We start from the raw sequence: 18,674 nt of genomic DNA, 5'->3' as shown, positions 1-18,674 counted from the left end.
ATTGTGTTAAAAAAAAGTTGCTTAACAGCCATAGATCTTCTTTCAATTTAAGTTGCTTATGAACGGCTATAAAAGTAGATAGTGTTCTGTTTCATTTTATAGCACTTTTAACTAGTCTACTTTATTGGTGGTGTTTCCTGGAACCCTCTGCTTGGCATTACCCAGGTGGATAGTGTTTTAACCTTGAAATAGAATATCCTGGCAATTGTTGAGGCTTTTCGCATCGACTCCTTTATCTGAGAGGAGGCTTTGATCCCAGACCTGAGAGTTTGTACATCTGTAGGCTGTCTCTCTTTGTGGAGAGCTACAGCATCATGTTTGTTCATTCACAATCTGTCTCTTTCCCCCTTCCTGTCCTCTAGCTACTGCCAGATAAGATGACTATCCTTATGTTCTGAGGGCCTAGAAACATGTGCATGGTATATTTCTGATGAAGGGCAGTAGAGAAATCAAATCAATAAAGCCGATGGTGGCTGGGACAGGATGGGACACACCCCTCTACTGCTGTAACCCTTGTAAACAGGTACCATGTGGATCTGCCAGATTGTGTGGTAAGTCTCCACACAACAGTCACAATATGTCATCCATCTGATCCACATGGTGTGGTTGCCTGTTACAAATGCTGTGGCAGTATAGTTGCTCAATTAGAAAATGCACTGTATCTGTAATATCTAATGCTAGGCTTTCAGAGAGTGGAGAAGCTGAAGACCTTTTCCTCACTTTGAGAAGCTTACAGTTTCATTTTGAAGATGCTTGGCATATATTGAGTGGGAGCAGAATTAAAGTGAAAGTTGAGAGAACCTACCTACCATCCTTACAAAAACAGATACTTGCACGTAATGGTGTCTTATAACAACAAATTTACATACATCAGCAAAAATATGGAGGTAATCTAAACAATGGTCTAGGTCCCCAAAAGGATATTCCTATTGTCTTCATATTGTTGTCTGTAAAAATTGATTTATCATGAAAGTGTATATATTTTAATTTAATTGAAAATAATAGGGTTGTTATTGAAACACAACAGAGATCTCGGTACAGTTTTAGTGATTCTAGTCAATTTTTCAGAAGTTCTCCAAGCAACCAGTCATCTTCCAGTGACCCAGGACCAAGTGGGAGTAGTCAATGGAAGCACCAAGTGGGATACGATGGGTACTTCTTTTCTTTACATCTCTCCCTATATTCATTGTTTGGTATAGAATACCAAACTGAGGCAGTTACAGAGCGTTCCATTACAGACAACACATACAGAGTTCAAATGATGGAAAACTTTAAGCGGTAGATCTAATATAAATTTTACAGGATCATTTAACTGCTGTTTGGGAAGGTACAAAAATTTCAGGATGGCACTATTTATTTATTTACTTACTTACTTACTTTTCTAGCGCTCCCTGTACCCAAAGGTCTCAGAGCGGGTTACAATAAAACCAATATAAAACATAATTAAAATTCAGCATAATAAAATCAAAAATACAGTGCCTGAGAGGGGAAAAACCACTACATCTCTAGTCAAAGGCCAGGGTAAAGAGGTGCATCTTCACCATTCTCCTGAATGTACACAATGTCGGTGCTTGGTGAACCTCAGAGGGGAATGGCATGAAAAATGTGCTAATTTTTGACAACAATATCTTTAGCATAATACATTAAAACTGTGTTAATCGCTGATTTCTCTCTCTTACAAGTTGCCAGTCTCCTTTACTTCATGATCACCAAGGTTCAGGTCCACTGGAGGGTGAAGGGGGAAGAGAACATGAAGAATCTTTGGAAGGGAGCAGACATCCTAGTGGTAAATCATATTCTATCTAAGCTGGATTGCCATTTTTTCCCCTGATCTTGTTTTTCATTTGTATAAAATACTGCATCTTAAAATATAATCCCCTTAAAAATGAAGCATACAGCATGGTACAGCCTTATCAGAAACAGGAGGTGCAAACGAAATATCGCATAGAAAGGAACAAAGAAAACAGCAGAGATTTTTTTCCAAACGGCACATACCAGTTATGTTCATTTTTAAAATGCACCTTGAGATAGTGGTACACTTTTAAGGAAGTTGGAGGTAAATATATGAAAACTAGGAGATATCCACAGGTCTTTCCCCCCCCCATCTTTGTAATTCTCCTTTGCTCTTTTTTCTTTCCTTTTTGTTTTTGAATGTCCCTATACACCTCGCCCTCTTTCTCATACGTCTACAAACATTGTTGCCCACCCCCCCACATTTCATCATTTGTCCCAGTCTTCCACATTCTCTCATCAGAACTCTCTTGCATGCATACTGTCTTGGCCAACATATACCTTACCAGAATGATGTCGCTGCTGTTTCCCCGTGGCTTCTTTCCACACTGCTCCAATTATGTCTAATTCCAGAATTTGCATGGGCATGTTAACACACCATGTCACACCTCCCATGGCTGTTGGCAAAGCTAGCACTGTCACATCATATGTGATCTGCCAGTCTCACATAAATGCTGGCTTTATAATGGGAAGAAGCCAACTACTTGTCTTTGGTAATGTATAAACCGATGAGTTTTCCGTTAGCCACATTTTCAAACATTCTTGCACGTTAACTTTTGTGCAAAGTCTTTCTCACACCCACAATAACACTTTCTTGTGCGTGCACATACTCACTCACCACACACAAGCCTGACAAATGACCAATGCTACCCTGCCAGCGGCCGAAAGTGTAAGCTTCAGTAGCTGCTTCTTCCACCACTGACCTCCCTGCTACTATAGCACCTTCTCCTGTGATTGCTGGTCAGTTTGCTACTCAGCAATCCAGAGGGGGTGGTGATTAGGTTTTCGCTGGTGCTTGACTTGGGAACCTCCAGCATACGTGTCTTTGCAGTGCCTGCTCCTGGTGGAATAGGTTCATGCATATTGTGCTCCTGGAAGGTTAATAAGTGTCTCCTCTTCTTTGTCCTCCCCTCCCCTCATTTTGTGTTTGTAGCAGTATGGAAATTGAATGCTTAGCTTAACAAGAACAAGCCATGGCATCTGGGTGCAGGTACAAGGAACAGAATTTACTGTGTTATGGGTGTAGGCACATCTTATGTTTGGGGAGAGTTTTAAGGACTCTGTTCCCCTTACAAATCCAATACTGTGTTTCTGGAAACCCTTAGGTTGCCTCCTTTAAAACAATATTATTTACCTACCTCCTTCACCAGTAGGTTTTTAATAAATCATCTGCACACAGACTGTCTTTTATTTATTCAGAAACCTCATATTTATAAGGTATATAACCTCAGTTTAATTACCGAAAAGGGCAAGTGTAAACTTTCCGATTTCTGGAAATTCCAAGGAATGTCACTGTTTCAAACCTGATGCTTATAGAATTTAAGTTGTGAGCCTTTTTCCTTGTACAATATGTTTTGTGTTTTTAGAAATTAAAACACATAATTATTTATGGCAGAAACCAAGTGGCATGCACCATCAACCAAAGTCTTGAGTTCCTATAAAGACCGGGCTTTGCAGAAAGAAAACAGTGGCAAGGATTCACCAAACAAATTTTCTCATGTAAGTCTTTTAACTTAGGATTTCCCACAATAAGAGCATTTTCCACATGTATGCAGGTACACCCTGTGTTACAAAGGGCAGGATATTGGTTGGAAGACATTTGCAAATAGCTGGTCAAGTTGAAATCTTCAGCTTCATTCAGAAATATGTCTATTGTTACTGCTTTCACATACAGAAATAAGAAGTAGGATACTTGGAGGATAAGTTGTACTGCAAGATGAATGAGCTATTGTGTCAAATAGCTCAAATGTATTTTTCTGTATACTACACTTTCTTTGTTTGACATTATTTTACACGCTACCCTCTTAGTGGACTAACTCCTGTCAGATTATACTCTTGTCAGATTATACATTAAGCAGGTTCTTGGAGCTGATGTACTTGTGTTTTATTCTGTAAGAAGTAGGCAGTGGGGGTGACCCTGATCAGGAGCATGGCATAGGTGGAGGGTTTGGAGCGGTAACCATTCGACCTCACTTACAGTCCTGATTCAGATTTCTGTCCTGAGAGGGGAGACTCTCTTTGTCCATGGGAGCTTCTCTCCTAGGCAAATAACCATCATAGGGGAGGGGTATAACAGGACCATGGCATGGGGAAAGGTTTAAAACCCTCCATACTGAGGTTGTGATCCATACTGGGGGCCTGTGACTGCTCTTTAGAGTGAAAAACACATCTGCTCCAAGCATGTGCTTAACCTAGATTGGCCCTGAGAAACAGTAGTTTGTGGAAGACCCAAAAAAGCCTTCTAGTCTTGTGGAAAAAAAATACCCTAGCATTATACATATATATGGAATAAATGGCAATGTGACCATTGACTAAATATTAATGAGTATCTTTGATTCAAGAGTGGTTTCAAATACTCTTCCTGGCAATGACCTCAAAACAAATACATTATAAAGGGCATGTGCTGGTTTCTAGGACATTGAGTGGATTAAAGCCTCACTAAAGTGAGTATTACTCTGATGTCTGATTGGAGCTTGATTTACATTGGCTTGCTTAGTCCTGAGAATATGTCCTACTGTATTCAAGAGACATTTGTGTATTGCCATTTCTTGTCATGTCATATGAGGAACAAACATCTATTTAATTACCAGCAATTGCATTTTTATTATTTAGGCAAAATTTCACCTTTTAAAAATGCATGTAATTAGAACTTATTATTATGTTTGTTCCTATTAGCTTTGAGGGTAGCAGTGACCTGATGTTAAGGAACAGTTATTTCCAGCTTAATTAAATAATGTGAGAATTGGAAAATAGATCCAGTTTGTGTACAAATATTACACTTGTAGTCAATTAAACGATGTAGGAACTATGCCAATCTGTATTCTACGCCTTCCCCCAGTGTATATAACCAAATGCAGGGAAGGGAAGAGGGACTAACTTATGAGTCTGGGCTTTTGTCAATGAGACAGAAAAACACGCATGAAATCTAGTCATTCAGCAGATTTGATTCCCAGTGTCTATCCTGAGAACAGCCGGTGCTTGTCCCTGCTGGTCTTCATGACAATGGAAATAATAGCCAGCACAGGCAGGTTCCATCTACACCACCTGAGGGGCAACATTGGCACAAGACTCTTGTGTGTCTTATACCTATGCTTCTGCATGTGCACACATGTATATGGGATGTGTGTTGGCTCTCTTAATGTGGCATGTAAGACCTTTTATCTCCCTTTCTGTTTACTCTTTTGCACCCTTTTCAGCAGTGAGTCTCCTTGGAGCAAGAGATAATGACACTGTTTCCTTTTCTGATTTTGAATCTTCCTTGGTCTGCATGTTAAGGCAAAGAGAGAAAAAAGAGGGCATCCAATTTGGTTTTCTGCTGTTTATAGATATACAATTATATTGGCAACAGTTCAGAGACCTATTTTAAGTTCATCCATCAGGACTCTCTCCCCTTTCCATGGACCACAGCCTCCACGATCATACTGCAAACTAGTTTTAAAACTTTATTGAGTTTCAAAACCAGTTTGCTGTATGATTTGGAAGCTGCTGTTTGAGACTAGTCCAAATCTTTGCTGGGCATAAAATCCTAGAGTATGGCTACAACTTGTTATGCTGATTCTATGCACAACATATAGGTTCTACTATACATAATGAGGGAAGGTTAAAGAGAGGCATGTGATGCCCTGTGCATAGAATGAGCACAGCAGACTGTGGCTACTTATTCTTAGGCTGGTACACAGTGGCTCCCAGGAGATCAGTTTTGGGGTACCCAGCAGTTCACTTTGTGAGTGGCCAAGATATACACCTAAGATCTGTTGTCCTCGGCTTAAACCTTGCACGTGTGTGCAGAGCCCTTCAGACTCGTTCCTGCGTCTCATATGGGTGGTAGTGTGATCCAGGCTTAACTTTTATCCCAGCTGTATAGCCTCAGATAAACAGAGGAATTTCCTGAGATACGATAAAAATATATAGCTATTCCCAGGAGACACAGATAGATCCGCTACTAAATGAAAGTATTGGTTCATCCAGTCTAATTCGCCTGTATTCAATTATTTAGATGCATTTAGAGGGTCTCCCATAACAATAATGAGGATTTCATAATGTAAGATGAAATGCTGGATGTATATTTTAAAACTGTTCTAAATAAACCCACTGTATTCAATCTTAGGTAGTCTGTATTTCCCAGTCTTTCTGAACATGTGCTGATAGAAATACTAATAGTTGTAGCCATATGAAAAAAAAACTTGTTGTGTAATCTTGCATCTGTTATATTTTTTGGCAATTCTAACAAATGGCAATGTGACAATATTTTCTGCTTTCATTGGTGAAAACTGTGACTAAGAGGAAGTAAAACTATATTATAAAATCTTTCTTTTTAAGATTGGAGACAAAAACTGTTCCAGCCATTCCAGCAGTAATACACTCTCCAGTAACACATCCAGCAACAGTGATGATAAGCACTTTGGCTCCGGAGACCTAATGGACAGTGATATGCTTGGGTTAACATATATTAAAGGGGCTTCTACTGACAGTGGGATTGATACTGCTCCCTGTATGCCTGCCCCAATTTTGGCCCCTTTGCACCTGGCTGGAACTCGGTCTGGAATACACAGTCGGACAGATCAGTGGACTGAATCTGGAACTCCTGGACCAGATGATGAGCAAACCAAAATTTATGCTGTTCACAGTTATGCTTCAGCCATTTCTAGCGTTCATACAGGTGATGGCAGCATCGGAGACCTCAGCGAAATATCTTCACATTCGAGGTAGGTGATTTTCTTCATTAAGGGGAACCGAATTCTTCATCCTGAATCAGTGATGTGCAAATTTGTGTAGGTGATACAAATCTTTAGAAATCTAGTCCATCTCTTACAAAAAATTATAAAAGATGAAGAGACACAATACTGTAGCCTTCCCTGAGTCTTGGGCTTTCTCCATTAGAAAGCCCAGAGATGGACACACTTTCCCAGAAAGTCCTGCAATTTCCCCAGAAGTCCTTGGGGCATGGAATGAGGATATTTCTAAGGCCCCACTTGATTTACTTGCCAGAGCCCTAGAAAGGCCTGACACCATATAAGAGGAATGTTTCTCTCCCCCACACCCACTTCATGGAGGTAAAAGGGATCTGGAGGGGTCTCAGAATTTTCTGAAGCTTCCTGCAGACCTAATTTATATATTCCATGTAACTGCTTAAGACCATGTAGCTTGGCTCGCTTGCAAGGCCATAACAAGTTTGGAGTGGGCCTTGGGACCACTGTTCTCTCTAAGGTGTTCAGCTGCATGCATACACCCCCTCAGGCCTTCTGCGTAATGAGTCCTAACTGCCATTCACTTCCTCTGCGGCTGCTGCTCCTCTCCGCCTTTCCTCATTGCCTCTTTCCACCCACCCCCTCCGCCTGTCCCCTCCCACTGCTCAAGCCCACATGGCGGGGGTGGCAGTAAGCGGTATTCGGAGGGTGACGATTCCCTCATTCACAAGAACCCAAGAAGTGGACAGGAGAGGCAGAGGATCTTGCCAAGAGCCCATGCCTCTGCCTCTCTCCGCTTGGGCTCTGGTGAAGGAGGGAATCATTTCCCTCCGTGTTCCATTCGCTGCTGCCTATCCCACATGGCAGTGGCAGTAATCGGGACTCAGAGGGAGACGATTCCCTACTTCACAAGAACCTGAGTGGCTGGTGGGGAGAGGCGGAGGGGATGGGTGGGAAGAGGAGATGGGGAAAGGCATAGCAGCTGCAGGGGAAGGGAGCAGCAGACTTCACAAGAGCCCGAGTGGCAGGCAGAGAGAGGCGGAGGCGTGGGATCTTGCCCTGCAAATGGCAGCGGTTTGAGACAAAAAGTAAAGATGGGGGCCCTGCCTTTTTGGCCTCTCTCCGTTATATATTTATAGTAGAAGAACTTTAAAGCCATGATGGTCAGCCTGTCAAGAGGAACAGATTAATCGGGAGGGCTGCCTGACACTCCCCACCCCCACCTGAGAGCGCTCAGAGTAGCCAGCAGCATGCCAGTGAGTTGGGAGGGGGAGAGAGAAGAGAGGACTGTTGTCTGTCCAGCCAGCCCCCTGCTCAGTGGGACATTTGTCCCCCACTTGTTCAGTTAGAGCTACACCACTGCCCCCTTCGCTTGAATACTCTGGACTTGTTTTACAGTATATCTGGTTTCTGCTTGTTCAGCAATGCAGTCAAAATGCCATGGTTTAATCTGTGAATACGGATGAGTAGACAGTCCTGCCTTGTGGCAGAGTGCTGAAAAATAAACATTTCTACTTTTCTTGCTGGGTTGTGAAACCTGTTAGAAGTTACATTGCATATGTTACCTGCAAAAATGTTTTGGATCATCTTGCCAATAATTCACGCATAACTGTTTAACTTGTGTCATATAGTAATGAGTACAGGCTTTTCTGTGTGTTAACTTAAGTTTGTATTATTGTGTGAAGATATGATGAAGCAGCATTATGTAGTGTTAGCTCTAGAAAGATGCTGTGGTTTTCTCTTTCCCAACATATACAAAGTATGTACAAGACAAGCCTAAAGTGTCCTCATGTGGCAGCTGCCAATTCCAGCCATGGCCATGAATAAGTGCTGGCAAAACTGCACCTATGCCCCATGCCCTTGTAGCAGACACATAGGAAACTGCCATATACTGAGTGAGACCATTGGTCTGTCTAGCTTGGTATTGTCTTCACAGACTGGCAGTGGATTCTCCAAGGTTGCAGGCAGGAGTCTCTCTCAGCCCTGTCTTGGAGAAGCCAGGGAGAGAACTTGAAACCTTCTGCTGTTCTCAGAGCAGCGGCTCCATCCCCTGAGGGGAATATCTTACTGTGCTCACACTTCTAGTCTCTCATTCATATGCAACCAGGGTAGACCCTGCGTAGCTAAGTGGACAAGTCATGCTTGCTACCACAATACCAGCTCTCCTCTCATACAAAGATACACAAAGATAGCTGATACAAATGATGAATAAAATAATCCAGAGTATATGGTGGGTGTGCAAGACCTATTTTATGTGGACCTTTTATGAGAAGATTGCTTACACAAGCTGTTATCCATAAAATTCTACAGAATTATACATAAGTAAATGGTGCAGCAGGGAAATGCTTGACTAACAAGCAGAAGGTTGCCATTTCGAATCCCTGCTGGTATGTTTCCCAGACTATGAGAACCACCTATATTGGGCAGCAGTGATATAGGAAGATGCTGAAAAGCATCATCTCATACTGCATGGGAGGAGGCAATGGTAAACCTCTCCTGTATTCTGCCAAAGAAAACCACAGCGGTCTGTGGTCGCCAGGAGTAGAAATTGACTTAATGGGACACTTTTTAAAGAGTATCATGTTCAGTTCAATGCGAAATGCTCCATGTACACAATAGGGCTTGCCATCATTTGCTTGGATCCAAAGGCATATGAGCAGAACTTCTCAAGAAGATTTTCTGGTTCTCTCTTCTGCAACCCCCTGCACCTTCCAGTGGGTCATGGAATGGTGTTGGGGGGCCTCAGTAGAAGGGGATGAATGAATGGAAATCGGGGAATAACCTATGTGAGTAGAACTGCCTTTTAGTCATGCAAGAACATCTTTTTTTTAATCCAAGCCCCTGAAAGGAATGCTGCACGTAATTGTGTGTGCACGAGAACTTCTGGTTTCAGATGGTAGTGAATTGCAACTCAAGCCTTGTTTAGAGCAAAATCAGTCCTTTAGAAAGCATGCCTGCGATTTTAGCCTGCCTTTGGATTTTTTAAAAGAGGAAAATTGCTTTATTTATAATTTTTCCAAAATATAAGAAACTGGAAAGCAAATCAGATGGGCAAGCAAAACCCCTTGTTTTAGGGTTTATGCTAAGGGGATTTATTTGGTCTCTGTACATCATATTCATTTTACCAAGCTGCAGAAGATGGCACAGAAATGAGAAAGTAAACTTCTTCAAAATGAATAATAGAATAAATCCCTTAGAAGTGAAGGAATCCCATATGGGTGTTCTATGGGAGTGCACAAAATGCAATTTGCATTTCATTCTGAGTTCAGAACAGAATGCATAATGTGCAAAACATTCTATCGGAACAACCAGCCAAGCCACTTGTTCCAATGCAATGACCCCATTCTGCTGGACTGTACTAAGCACCATTTTGTATTCCAAAATATTTCTCTTTCTGTCCTCTATGCATGTGGAATAGCCATTTGCATGGTGGTGCTGCAGAGGCCAGAAAGAGCGCCACTTTGGAATACAAAATGGCAGCTGGAATGGTCGGAACATTCTGACTCAGAACAGGGTTATCCCGAGCTCGGAACAGGCCCTCTTCTTAAAAGTTGTTCTGTTCTGAGTTCAGAACACTTGAAATGGTTTTGAGGTTTTCCAATATCGCAACGTTCTGAACATCTCTAGTGTGTGCCTGTTGATTTCTGAAAAGTGGCAACTCAGTTATCCATGTATCATACTCTTATGGCAAAAGATGGATAAATGTATGGAAAATCGGACAGAGAGAGCACATACAACCATACATATGTACTGAGTTCTGTGAAGGAAGGCAAGATATATGTAATATTGTATATGCTTTACATTCTATAGCAAGATTTGTGCTTAAATTTAAATACAATCTAGCTAGAGTAATGCACTGTGAAGTACCATTTTTATTGTATTTAATATTATGATATGATTTTATGATATGAAGTGCTCTGAGGGTGGCTTACAAAGATTTAAAATCAAAATGCAAAACAATAAAAACATATGACAATAGCAAAATACTCATACAGCATGAGAGAACTGCAAATAAAAAATGCAATGGATGAAACCAATAGCTGACCAGGAGCCAGTGCAGCTGTTTCAACACTAGCAAGATATAGCAATAGCAATAGCACTTACATTTATATACCGCTCTGTAGCTGGAGCTCTCTAAGCGGTTTACAATGAGTTTTAGCATATTGCCCCCCCAACATTCTGGGTACTCATTTTACTGACCTCGGAAGGATGGAAGGCTGAGTCAACCTTGAGCCCCTGGTCAGGATTGAACTTGTAACCTTCTGGTTACAGGGCGGCAGTTTTACCACTGTGCCACCAGATGATCCCTGCATCCGGTCCCAGTTATCAGCCTAGTGGCTATATTCTGAACAACTGGTAAAAGACACAGTATGCCACAGATGCCATTTAGGCATCTAGTGACAAAGCTGAAACCACTAGCTCTTCCAGACTGCAAAACTGATCCTTCAGGAGGAATGCAACCAGTCTGTTACTGAACCCAGACTCCAGCTTAGCACTGTCTCACCTAAATCAGACGTAAAAAAGAAAGTGAGCTGGTTGTGATCAGTATATTAAAAGTAGTGTAAATTTTAAGAGTCTGAATTTCTTTTGCTCTATCTTGTTTTAGATATTTTTTTCTTTTCTTCTGTAATTAATTAGAAAAATGAGGTTTTTCATTACAAAAAATGATTTGTTTTGTATTGTCTTTATAGTGATTTGTCTTTGTCTTCTTTGGTTTACTTCTCAATAAAAATTACTTTTTTAAAAAAAGTAAAGTAAAAAGTGCCGTCAAGTCAGTTTTGACTCCTGGTGCCCACGGAGCCCTGTGGTTGTCTTTGGTAGAAGACAGGAGGGATTTACCATTGCCTCCTCCTGCGCAGTATGAGACGGTGCCTTTCATCATCTTCCTATATCACTTCCCAGCGGGGATTTGAACTGGCAACCTTCTGCTAGTTAGGCAAGCATTTCCCCACTGTGCCATTAGGTGGCTCATCAGTATATTGGTGACGCCTAATTTCAAATCCCCAGATGACTTTGCTCCATCATTGACTTCAGGTTTCCTGCTTAAATCAGGAAATCAAAGAGAACTGGGATGCAAACCCAAAAACCAGTTAAGAGAGGGTTTTCTCTCTCTCTTTTTAAAAAGTGAGTCAGAATTTGAACCCAAACCTAAAAGCTCCTGGTTGCCTTTAACCTGAACCAAACCCTTAAAGAGAAAAAGTGGTGACAAGATCAAAATAAATGGTTCATTAATCAACTCTCAATTGAATAGTTAACATTTTTTTCTCCTGAGGGCTATCAACCCTCGGACATATTTCTGGCAGCCAAATAGCACTTTTGGAGAGAGGGAGAGCAGCAAAAATCACTCCCTCTCTGTGTGCACTGGGCTGTAGAGCAAGCATTTGAGCTCCACAGCAACCACTCTGTGAGGGCAAAGATCTCTGCCTTCTAATTCTGTGGACCAAGTGGGCCAGTGTTTGAACTGGAACTGAACTAAAAATTGTAATAGTTCAGTTTCCTGGCATAAATCTCTTCCATTGAAGCCAAGACTTAAGACATTGGCTGGAGTGTGTGCACTCTGTATTTGGTAAGTAAATTGTATTAATATTGTTCCCTTGTGCCCTGTGAAAACACCTTGGGTATTTTTTGAAGCTAATGTTTTCCTGTTGTCCTAAGGTATCAACTTCATATTTTATTTTGTGTCTTTCCCTTTCTAGTGGGTCACATCATTCAGGCAGTCCTTCTGGCCATGGTCCTAAAAGCAGTGGATCTTTAGATACCTCCAAAGTATATATAGTGTCACAAAACAGCAATCAACAGATCTCCAGCTCAATAGCAAAATGCTACCCTCGACAAGGAGCAATAAGTAAATATGTCATTGGCTGGAAAAAATCAGAGGACAGCCCTACACCTGAGGAATCTGAGGCTTCTGAATGCCAAGAGTAAGGGGTTTGTTATTTGTTCCTTGTTTGTTCATATTGGGTAAATAAGGTTTTTGTGATTAGAGAGGGAGGGAACTTTAAAGCTGGGGGCAGTGGGGGAATGGAAGCTGGATAATAAATCGAAAAGCTGGGAAGAAGCAGGTAGGAAGAAGCAGGTCAACTGCATATGGATAGTGCTCTAAATATAGCGGGGAGATAGGAGGGCCTTTAATGAAATCTCCAAGCTCCACTGTCTCATCTCTTCTCCTATTTTAGCCAAATCATAGTTGCTTTATAGCCTTCTGAAAACAGCAGCTAAGGGAGCCATCACAGAAGTGGGCCAGACCACCTTTGCTCCCCTTTAATTCAAGTACTGTATGTGGGGCCTTCTAGTTCAAATTTTATTGCATGAGATCAGTATGTTAGTTAAAAGTTAGTCCTAGACCTTCATAGCTTCTTTAAATGGATTGGGTTCAATTATATGTACAAGTTGAGGATTTTGACTGACGGCAATGGCTCAGTGCCTTTTCATCATTTGAAGTGAATGCAACATGGTGCCCTAGGCTGGAGCATGCTGCTGCTGCTGCCCTGTTAGCACCCCCCTCGGGTCCAGAGTGTGCACTGACATTCCCCTGCCTCAATGCCACCCTCTTTCATCTCACTGGCTTCACCTTCTGGCCTGTTCCACTGCTTGCTGCTGGATGCCCACTGCCAAGGCCTACATTAGCAGTTTTGCCTTCTAACATCTCCACATTGTCACCACTTCAGCACCAGCTTGCTTTCTATCTTTCTCCCACTCTCTCTCCAACACCAGACTTACCTGCTTGTATCCTCTCAAAATGGATACAACAAAGTGGACAAGTTTGCTGCTGGGGAGCAAGCTGGTGCTGGGCTGAGAGGGCAGTGGGCAAAACTATCACTGCATGCCTGTTGCCTTGCCTGCAACAGCAAACAGCGGTGCAGGCCAGAGGGCAGCAGATGCCCTGGAACGTTGGACTGTTAAGGGTGAAGAGCAGGACAGGACTGGCAATGGGTAGGGCCAGCAGAGATGGGGCCGGAAAAATGGTAGCAGGCTGATGGGGTGATGTCCATGGTTGGGGCAGGGTGCCTGTACTCACTGCCCTGAGGTGTGGCCACATTAAGATCATAGTCTCTATTCAGGCAATCGGTGTACTTTTTCTTATTTTTAGGGGTGTGCATTAAAAAAAAAAGCAGTTTAGTTCAAATTCAAGTCAATTCGAAAAGAACCATGTTGCACTAAACCAGATCATTGATACTGACTGGCTGGTCCATTCCGTTCAATTGAACCGGTTCAGGTGGCAATACTTGTAAAGGAGGATCCAGTGAGGATTCCCCTTTACAAATAAAGGGGCAGGGGAGCAGCTAGAGAGAGTGAAAAGTCTCTTATCTGGCTCCCTGCTCGCCACCCCCATCTCCAGCTGAATCACTGGCCAGTTTGCTCTTAAAACACAGGCTGCCCGCACAGCAGTGGTGCAGTTGTGGCCTCCGCACATCTCCATGGATGCGTGGAGGCCATTTGTGTGGCTCCTGCACATGCTAAAACACAGGTGGCCTGTGTTTTAAGAGCAATCTGGCCAGTGATTTGGCTGGGGATAGGGGAGGCGGGGAGCTGGGTAAGAGACTTTAACAATCTTGCTTGCTGTTCCCCCTTGACGTAGAATTGGTTCGCATCAAACCAGGCTTGGTCTGGTTTGATCATGGACCAAACTGTCCCCGGTTTGGTACACGATCGCACCACCAAACCAGCCCAGTTTGATACAAAGCAGTTCTACGTCAAACAGTTTGTGCATATCCCTACTTATTTTGATACTTGGATTTAATGAAATTGTAAATCCAAGTTGTAAGCTTGACAAATATGTTTGAGAATAAGATAATGGAGATGCAGTTTTGAACATGAAAGAATCATGTGAAGTGTTATCTCTGTGTATTGGAAACCAATTTTTAAGTGTGTTTCAGTTGTTGATGTTTTTGGTCTTCCTGGACTTCTGTGTTGGATACTGTTGCTATTAATAAATTAGTAGCAATATTGCCTTTTAAAAATTATTACTGGTCATTATAGACTGTTTATAGTACCAGGGGCGTATCTATGGTGGGGCAGGCAGGGCACGTGCCCCGGGCGCCACTTGAAGGGGGCGCCATTTAAAAATTTTTTTAAAAAAATTTAAATGGCCACTGAAAGCAAACTGGCCGCTGTGCATGCTCAAACGGCCTCTGTGAGGCCCTAGGCCATGCCAGGCCTTGCAGAGGCCATTTGAGCATGCACAGCAGCCATTTTATTTTCAGCGGCCATTTTTTTAAAAAAATATTTTTGAAAATGGCCACCGCACATTCTTAAATGGTCCCTGTGAGGCCCTGGAGGCTAGCGGGGGAAGAGGGAACTTTTGCAGACACCCCCCATGCCCTTTAGGAAGCCCCCCCCGAAGGGGCTACAGGTAAAAATTTTTTTATTTATTTATATATATATATGTGTGTGTGTGTGTGTGTGTGTGTGTGTGTCACTGTACACATATTCAGATTGGCACTATGTATAGAGAATCAGGGCTTGTGAATACTGAGTTGAAGCTTATGAGCTAGGATTGTAATCATTTGCTCTTACTTTGCTTCTTGTGATAAGTGAGTTAAATGTGATGGCTTAAAAATATGGCTATTAATGGTGAGTTTGTCTTTGAATCAGTGTGAAATCCTTAGTATTAAGGCCCACTGTGAGATTCTTGCTCTCTTTCTCTCATTTTAACTGTCTTTCTGAAATGCTAGAATATATTCCAAGCAGTGACACAGTTTACTCTGCATATCCTTTAATTATTTACAGAGTATCTTGGAAAAGTCAAATTCTCCATTTATTTTTAAAACTGATGTAATAGTGATGCTACAACGCATAGTAGAGAATTAGACAGGCACTTCTGTTTAGTTGTCCAAGTACATCTCCACATAGTATTTGGGTATTTCATGAGCCCCAGCATACTGAAATTTGTAATTTTTCAGCATTTTTTGGTCTGGCTACGTCCACTGCTAAATAGTTTATGAAATATTAAAAGATTAATGAGCCTGACTTGTATTTTTCAGCTGATATTATGGTAAAGTTATCTGAAAGATGGGTGTCAGATGTTTGGACAGGGGGCGCAATATCAGTGTTTGCCCTAGGCGCTATTTTCCCTGGATACGCCTCTGTATAGTACTGAGTGTTTGTTTTTGTTTTATTATTTTTAATAATGTATTTAATAACCTTGGGTATCTCTAAGTGAAAGATGGCATATAAATATTTTAGATAAATAATTTAAAATAATCCTGTCTGATATCCTGACTATATTACTCAATGGAAGTAATGGAGTCAGAATGTCAGCCTCTGAAACTAAATTTATAAACTTCAAAAAGTTTAAGGTTTAAGGAGAATGTAACACAGCGCTATGGAAATAAATATCCATAAAGACATTTTAAATGAAGTATTGTAAAGATGCTAGCTATTGCTAAACAACCAATTGTTTCTGCAGAGTTTATAATGATGTTCATGGCCTATCTTCCAGTCGGCTTCAGGACTCTGTAAGTACAGTTTCTGAAAGCCAGCGAATCTTGTCAAAAGAAGAGTTTCTGAAGCTGATGTTGCCAGACAGCATCTCTGTGGATGAAGGCAGGAGAAAGGTTAGAGGTGTGGGTGTGGGTGGGTGTATGCTTATCAAAGGCAATTATGACAGAACAATTCATTGGTGTTGCTATGTTTGGCTGACATGAGTTATAAAAAGTATAAAAACTTAATAAGTGAAGAAGGGAATTTGGGTAGTAGTTCAGGTAATACTTTATGCTGCTTTGATTTATAAGTTTTTCTTTGTTATCTTGGCAATTTTAATTCTGTAACTGCTTTTGTTCTTTTTAGAGAAAAGCAGGGTAAAAATATTTTTAAATAATAATCATAAGCATCCTCAGAAATGTGTATGAAGCTTAGTGTGATTATATTCAATAAGATACTAAACTAAAAATTTCATCTTGAAAGTTCTGCACTTTAAGCAGCTTAAAGTTTCAATTACTTCCTAATTCCAAAACCTGGGCTTCAAAACCATACTTGAATATGGCATAGTGTATTTGAGCTACTCTAGAAATTTAGCAAATTGTTTAGTTTACTGAGGAATACTGCATTTTCACTCTACAGCAGTATAATTCCTGAGAAATGTTCAGATAATCTGTATTGTAAACAGAAGTTGAACTTTTGGTGTATTCGCTAAAGTGCGAGTACAGTATCTCAAATTCTGAAATCTCTGCTTAATAAGAGCATCAACTATAGCTTTGTGTGAAAATTTAATACTGATAAGTGCAGTATTCTTGGATTTTCTTGACTTAAATAAAAACCAGACCTGCTTTCAAACTGTGGTCAATAGAGAGCCTGCATTGGTTTGATCCATATTATCAATTTGCTTTAAGTCTGTACTCCATGTACATCTGACTACTTGGAATGGCAAGATATTAAAATATAGTTACAACTAAATCAAGGTAATATATTGATAGCTTATGAATGTTGCCACAGATAATTGCCACACTACAAGTTGCCACACTACAAGTTGCCACAGATAGTTGCCACACTACAAGGATTCCACTTTGTGTATATTGCGGTCTCTTAAAGGACTTTAGAATGCTTTTAACCAGGCTTTCTGCTACATTTCAACCAGTTCCTGCTTTGGATCTGATGAAGTGGGTTGACGCCCATGAAAGCTCATATTCAGATATGATTAAAACACTTTGACTCTTAGTCGGTGCTCCCAATTTCCTTTGTGTTTACTAAAATGCCAGTAAACTTTATTGATACTGTTGATCTTCTGTTACAAGTGCAAAGATGATAAACTGATGCTAATCTACTACAGCTTAAGTTTATACCCTAAGTATAGGATATCCTTATAGCCAAATCCCTATGCAAACTATTAGTGTAACCATAATATGAGAATTGTTCAGATTTACTTACTAATTTACTTTTTCTAACATTTTCAGTTTTCATTTTATGGCAACCTATCTCCAAGGAGGACACTCTATCGCACACTCTCTGATGAGAGCATATGTAGCAATCGGAGAGGATCATCATATGCTAGCTCGCGAAGTTCAATGCTAGACCAGGCTTTGCCAAATGATATTTTGTTCAGCACTACACCACCATATCACAGTACCTTACCTCCTAGAACAAGCTTAACCACTGGTATGGGAAACCTACGACGTAAGTGTGTGTTTAAATAGCCTCTGATCTTCAATTAATTTGCAATCGAAAGGAGACATACTGGATGCTTTTCATATGGTTATAAAGGCTGAATCGTATATTTCAATTGTTGATCAGAATACAGAAACAAAATTATACAAAATCCCAATAAAGAAAAACAAAAGAAAAAATCACTTGCAGGGAACTGTGCTTATATGTAATTTATTGATCAGTGTTCACATTCTTTGGGACAGGTGATTAATGAGGTAACTTCTCATATCAGTGTCACCAGGCCCAAAGCAACTTTGTTATTTATGATAATTGTGTGGTGTGTCTTTTTCTAACTAGAAATGAGATGCAAAGAAAAAGATGAGATAATGAACTTAATCATGGTTAACAATAAAATGGATTCCCATTACGGAATCCAATAGCATTTAAAACCCAGATTTGCAGCTGAGTTGCAAAAAATGATTTAGGCTACTTAGCATTAATCAGTGGTTGATGTCATCGGGGGGAAAGGGCAAAGAGAAATAGTACATAGGGGAGGGAGCACACAATTCCACAACATACCTTTTGAACACATAACCATAGAGCTTAGGAATATCAAATAGAAGGGGCCAGTTCAAAAGATACTTTCACCCTCCCAAACCAGCCCATGTGATTAAAAAGACACATGCCAAGAGTGTCCCCATTGTGATGTCTTTTGTGGATGTCCCAATGCTCTCCTGGAGCATGCCTTTATCCTGTGGGGTGGGCAGATAGTCTGAATTGCTGCTCTACACACACTAGTATTTGGAGCATTTGTAGAGGGGTGGTTCAGAAGATCCGCACACTATTATGCATATGCAGTAAGCAGCCCTTGGATAGGGCAGTATAAAAATTAAA

The 18,674-nt window shown here is 41.0% G+C and overlaps 1 protein-coding gene across 10 annotated transcripts in view; it reads left to right on the top strand.

Annotated features, from left to right (window-relative positions):
* SIPA1L2 (signal induced proliferation associated 1 like 2) overlaps positions 1 to 18,674 on the top strand; it is a 169,941-nt gene that overhangs the window by 127,460 nt on the left and 23,807 nt on the right. For 9 of the 10 annotated variants that reach the window (XM_053298854.1, XM_053298822.1, XM_053298784.1 and 6 more), the window contains 7 exons: positions 1,069 to 1,152; positions 1,683 to 1,786; positions 3,407 to 3,510; positions 6,331 to 6,716; positions 12,395 to 12,619; positions 16,108 to 16,255; positions 17,591 to 17,810. In XM_053298854.1, the coding sequence (XP_053154829.1) occupies positions 1,069 to 1,152; positions 1,683 to 1,786; positions 3,407 to 3,510; positions 6,331 to 6,716; positions 12,395 to 12,619; positions 16,108 to 16,255; positions 17,591 to 17,810 (1,271 nt within the window). The remainder of the gene's footprint in view (positions 1 to 1,068; positions 1,153 to 1,682; positions 1,787 to 3,406; positions 3,511 to 6,330; positions 6,717 to 12,394; positions 12,620 to 16,107; positions 16,256 to 17,590; positions 17,811 to 18,674) is intronic. The other variant, XM_053298828.1, reaches the window with a different exon arrangement.

Source organism: Hemicordylus capensis, chromosome 1 (assembly GCF_027244095.1).
Source record: "Hemicordylus capensis ecotype Gifberg chromosome 1, rHemCap1.1.pri, whole genome shotgun sequence".
In the NCBI taxonomy this organism is placed as follows: Eukaryota; Metazoa; Chordata; class Lepidosauria; order Squamata; family Cordylidae; genus Hemicordylus; species Hemicordylus capensis.
Note: the sequence above shows the minus strand (reverse complement) of the source record. Positions and strands in the feature narration are given on the sequence as shown.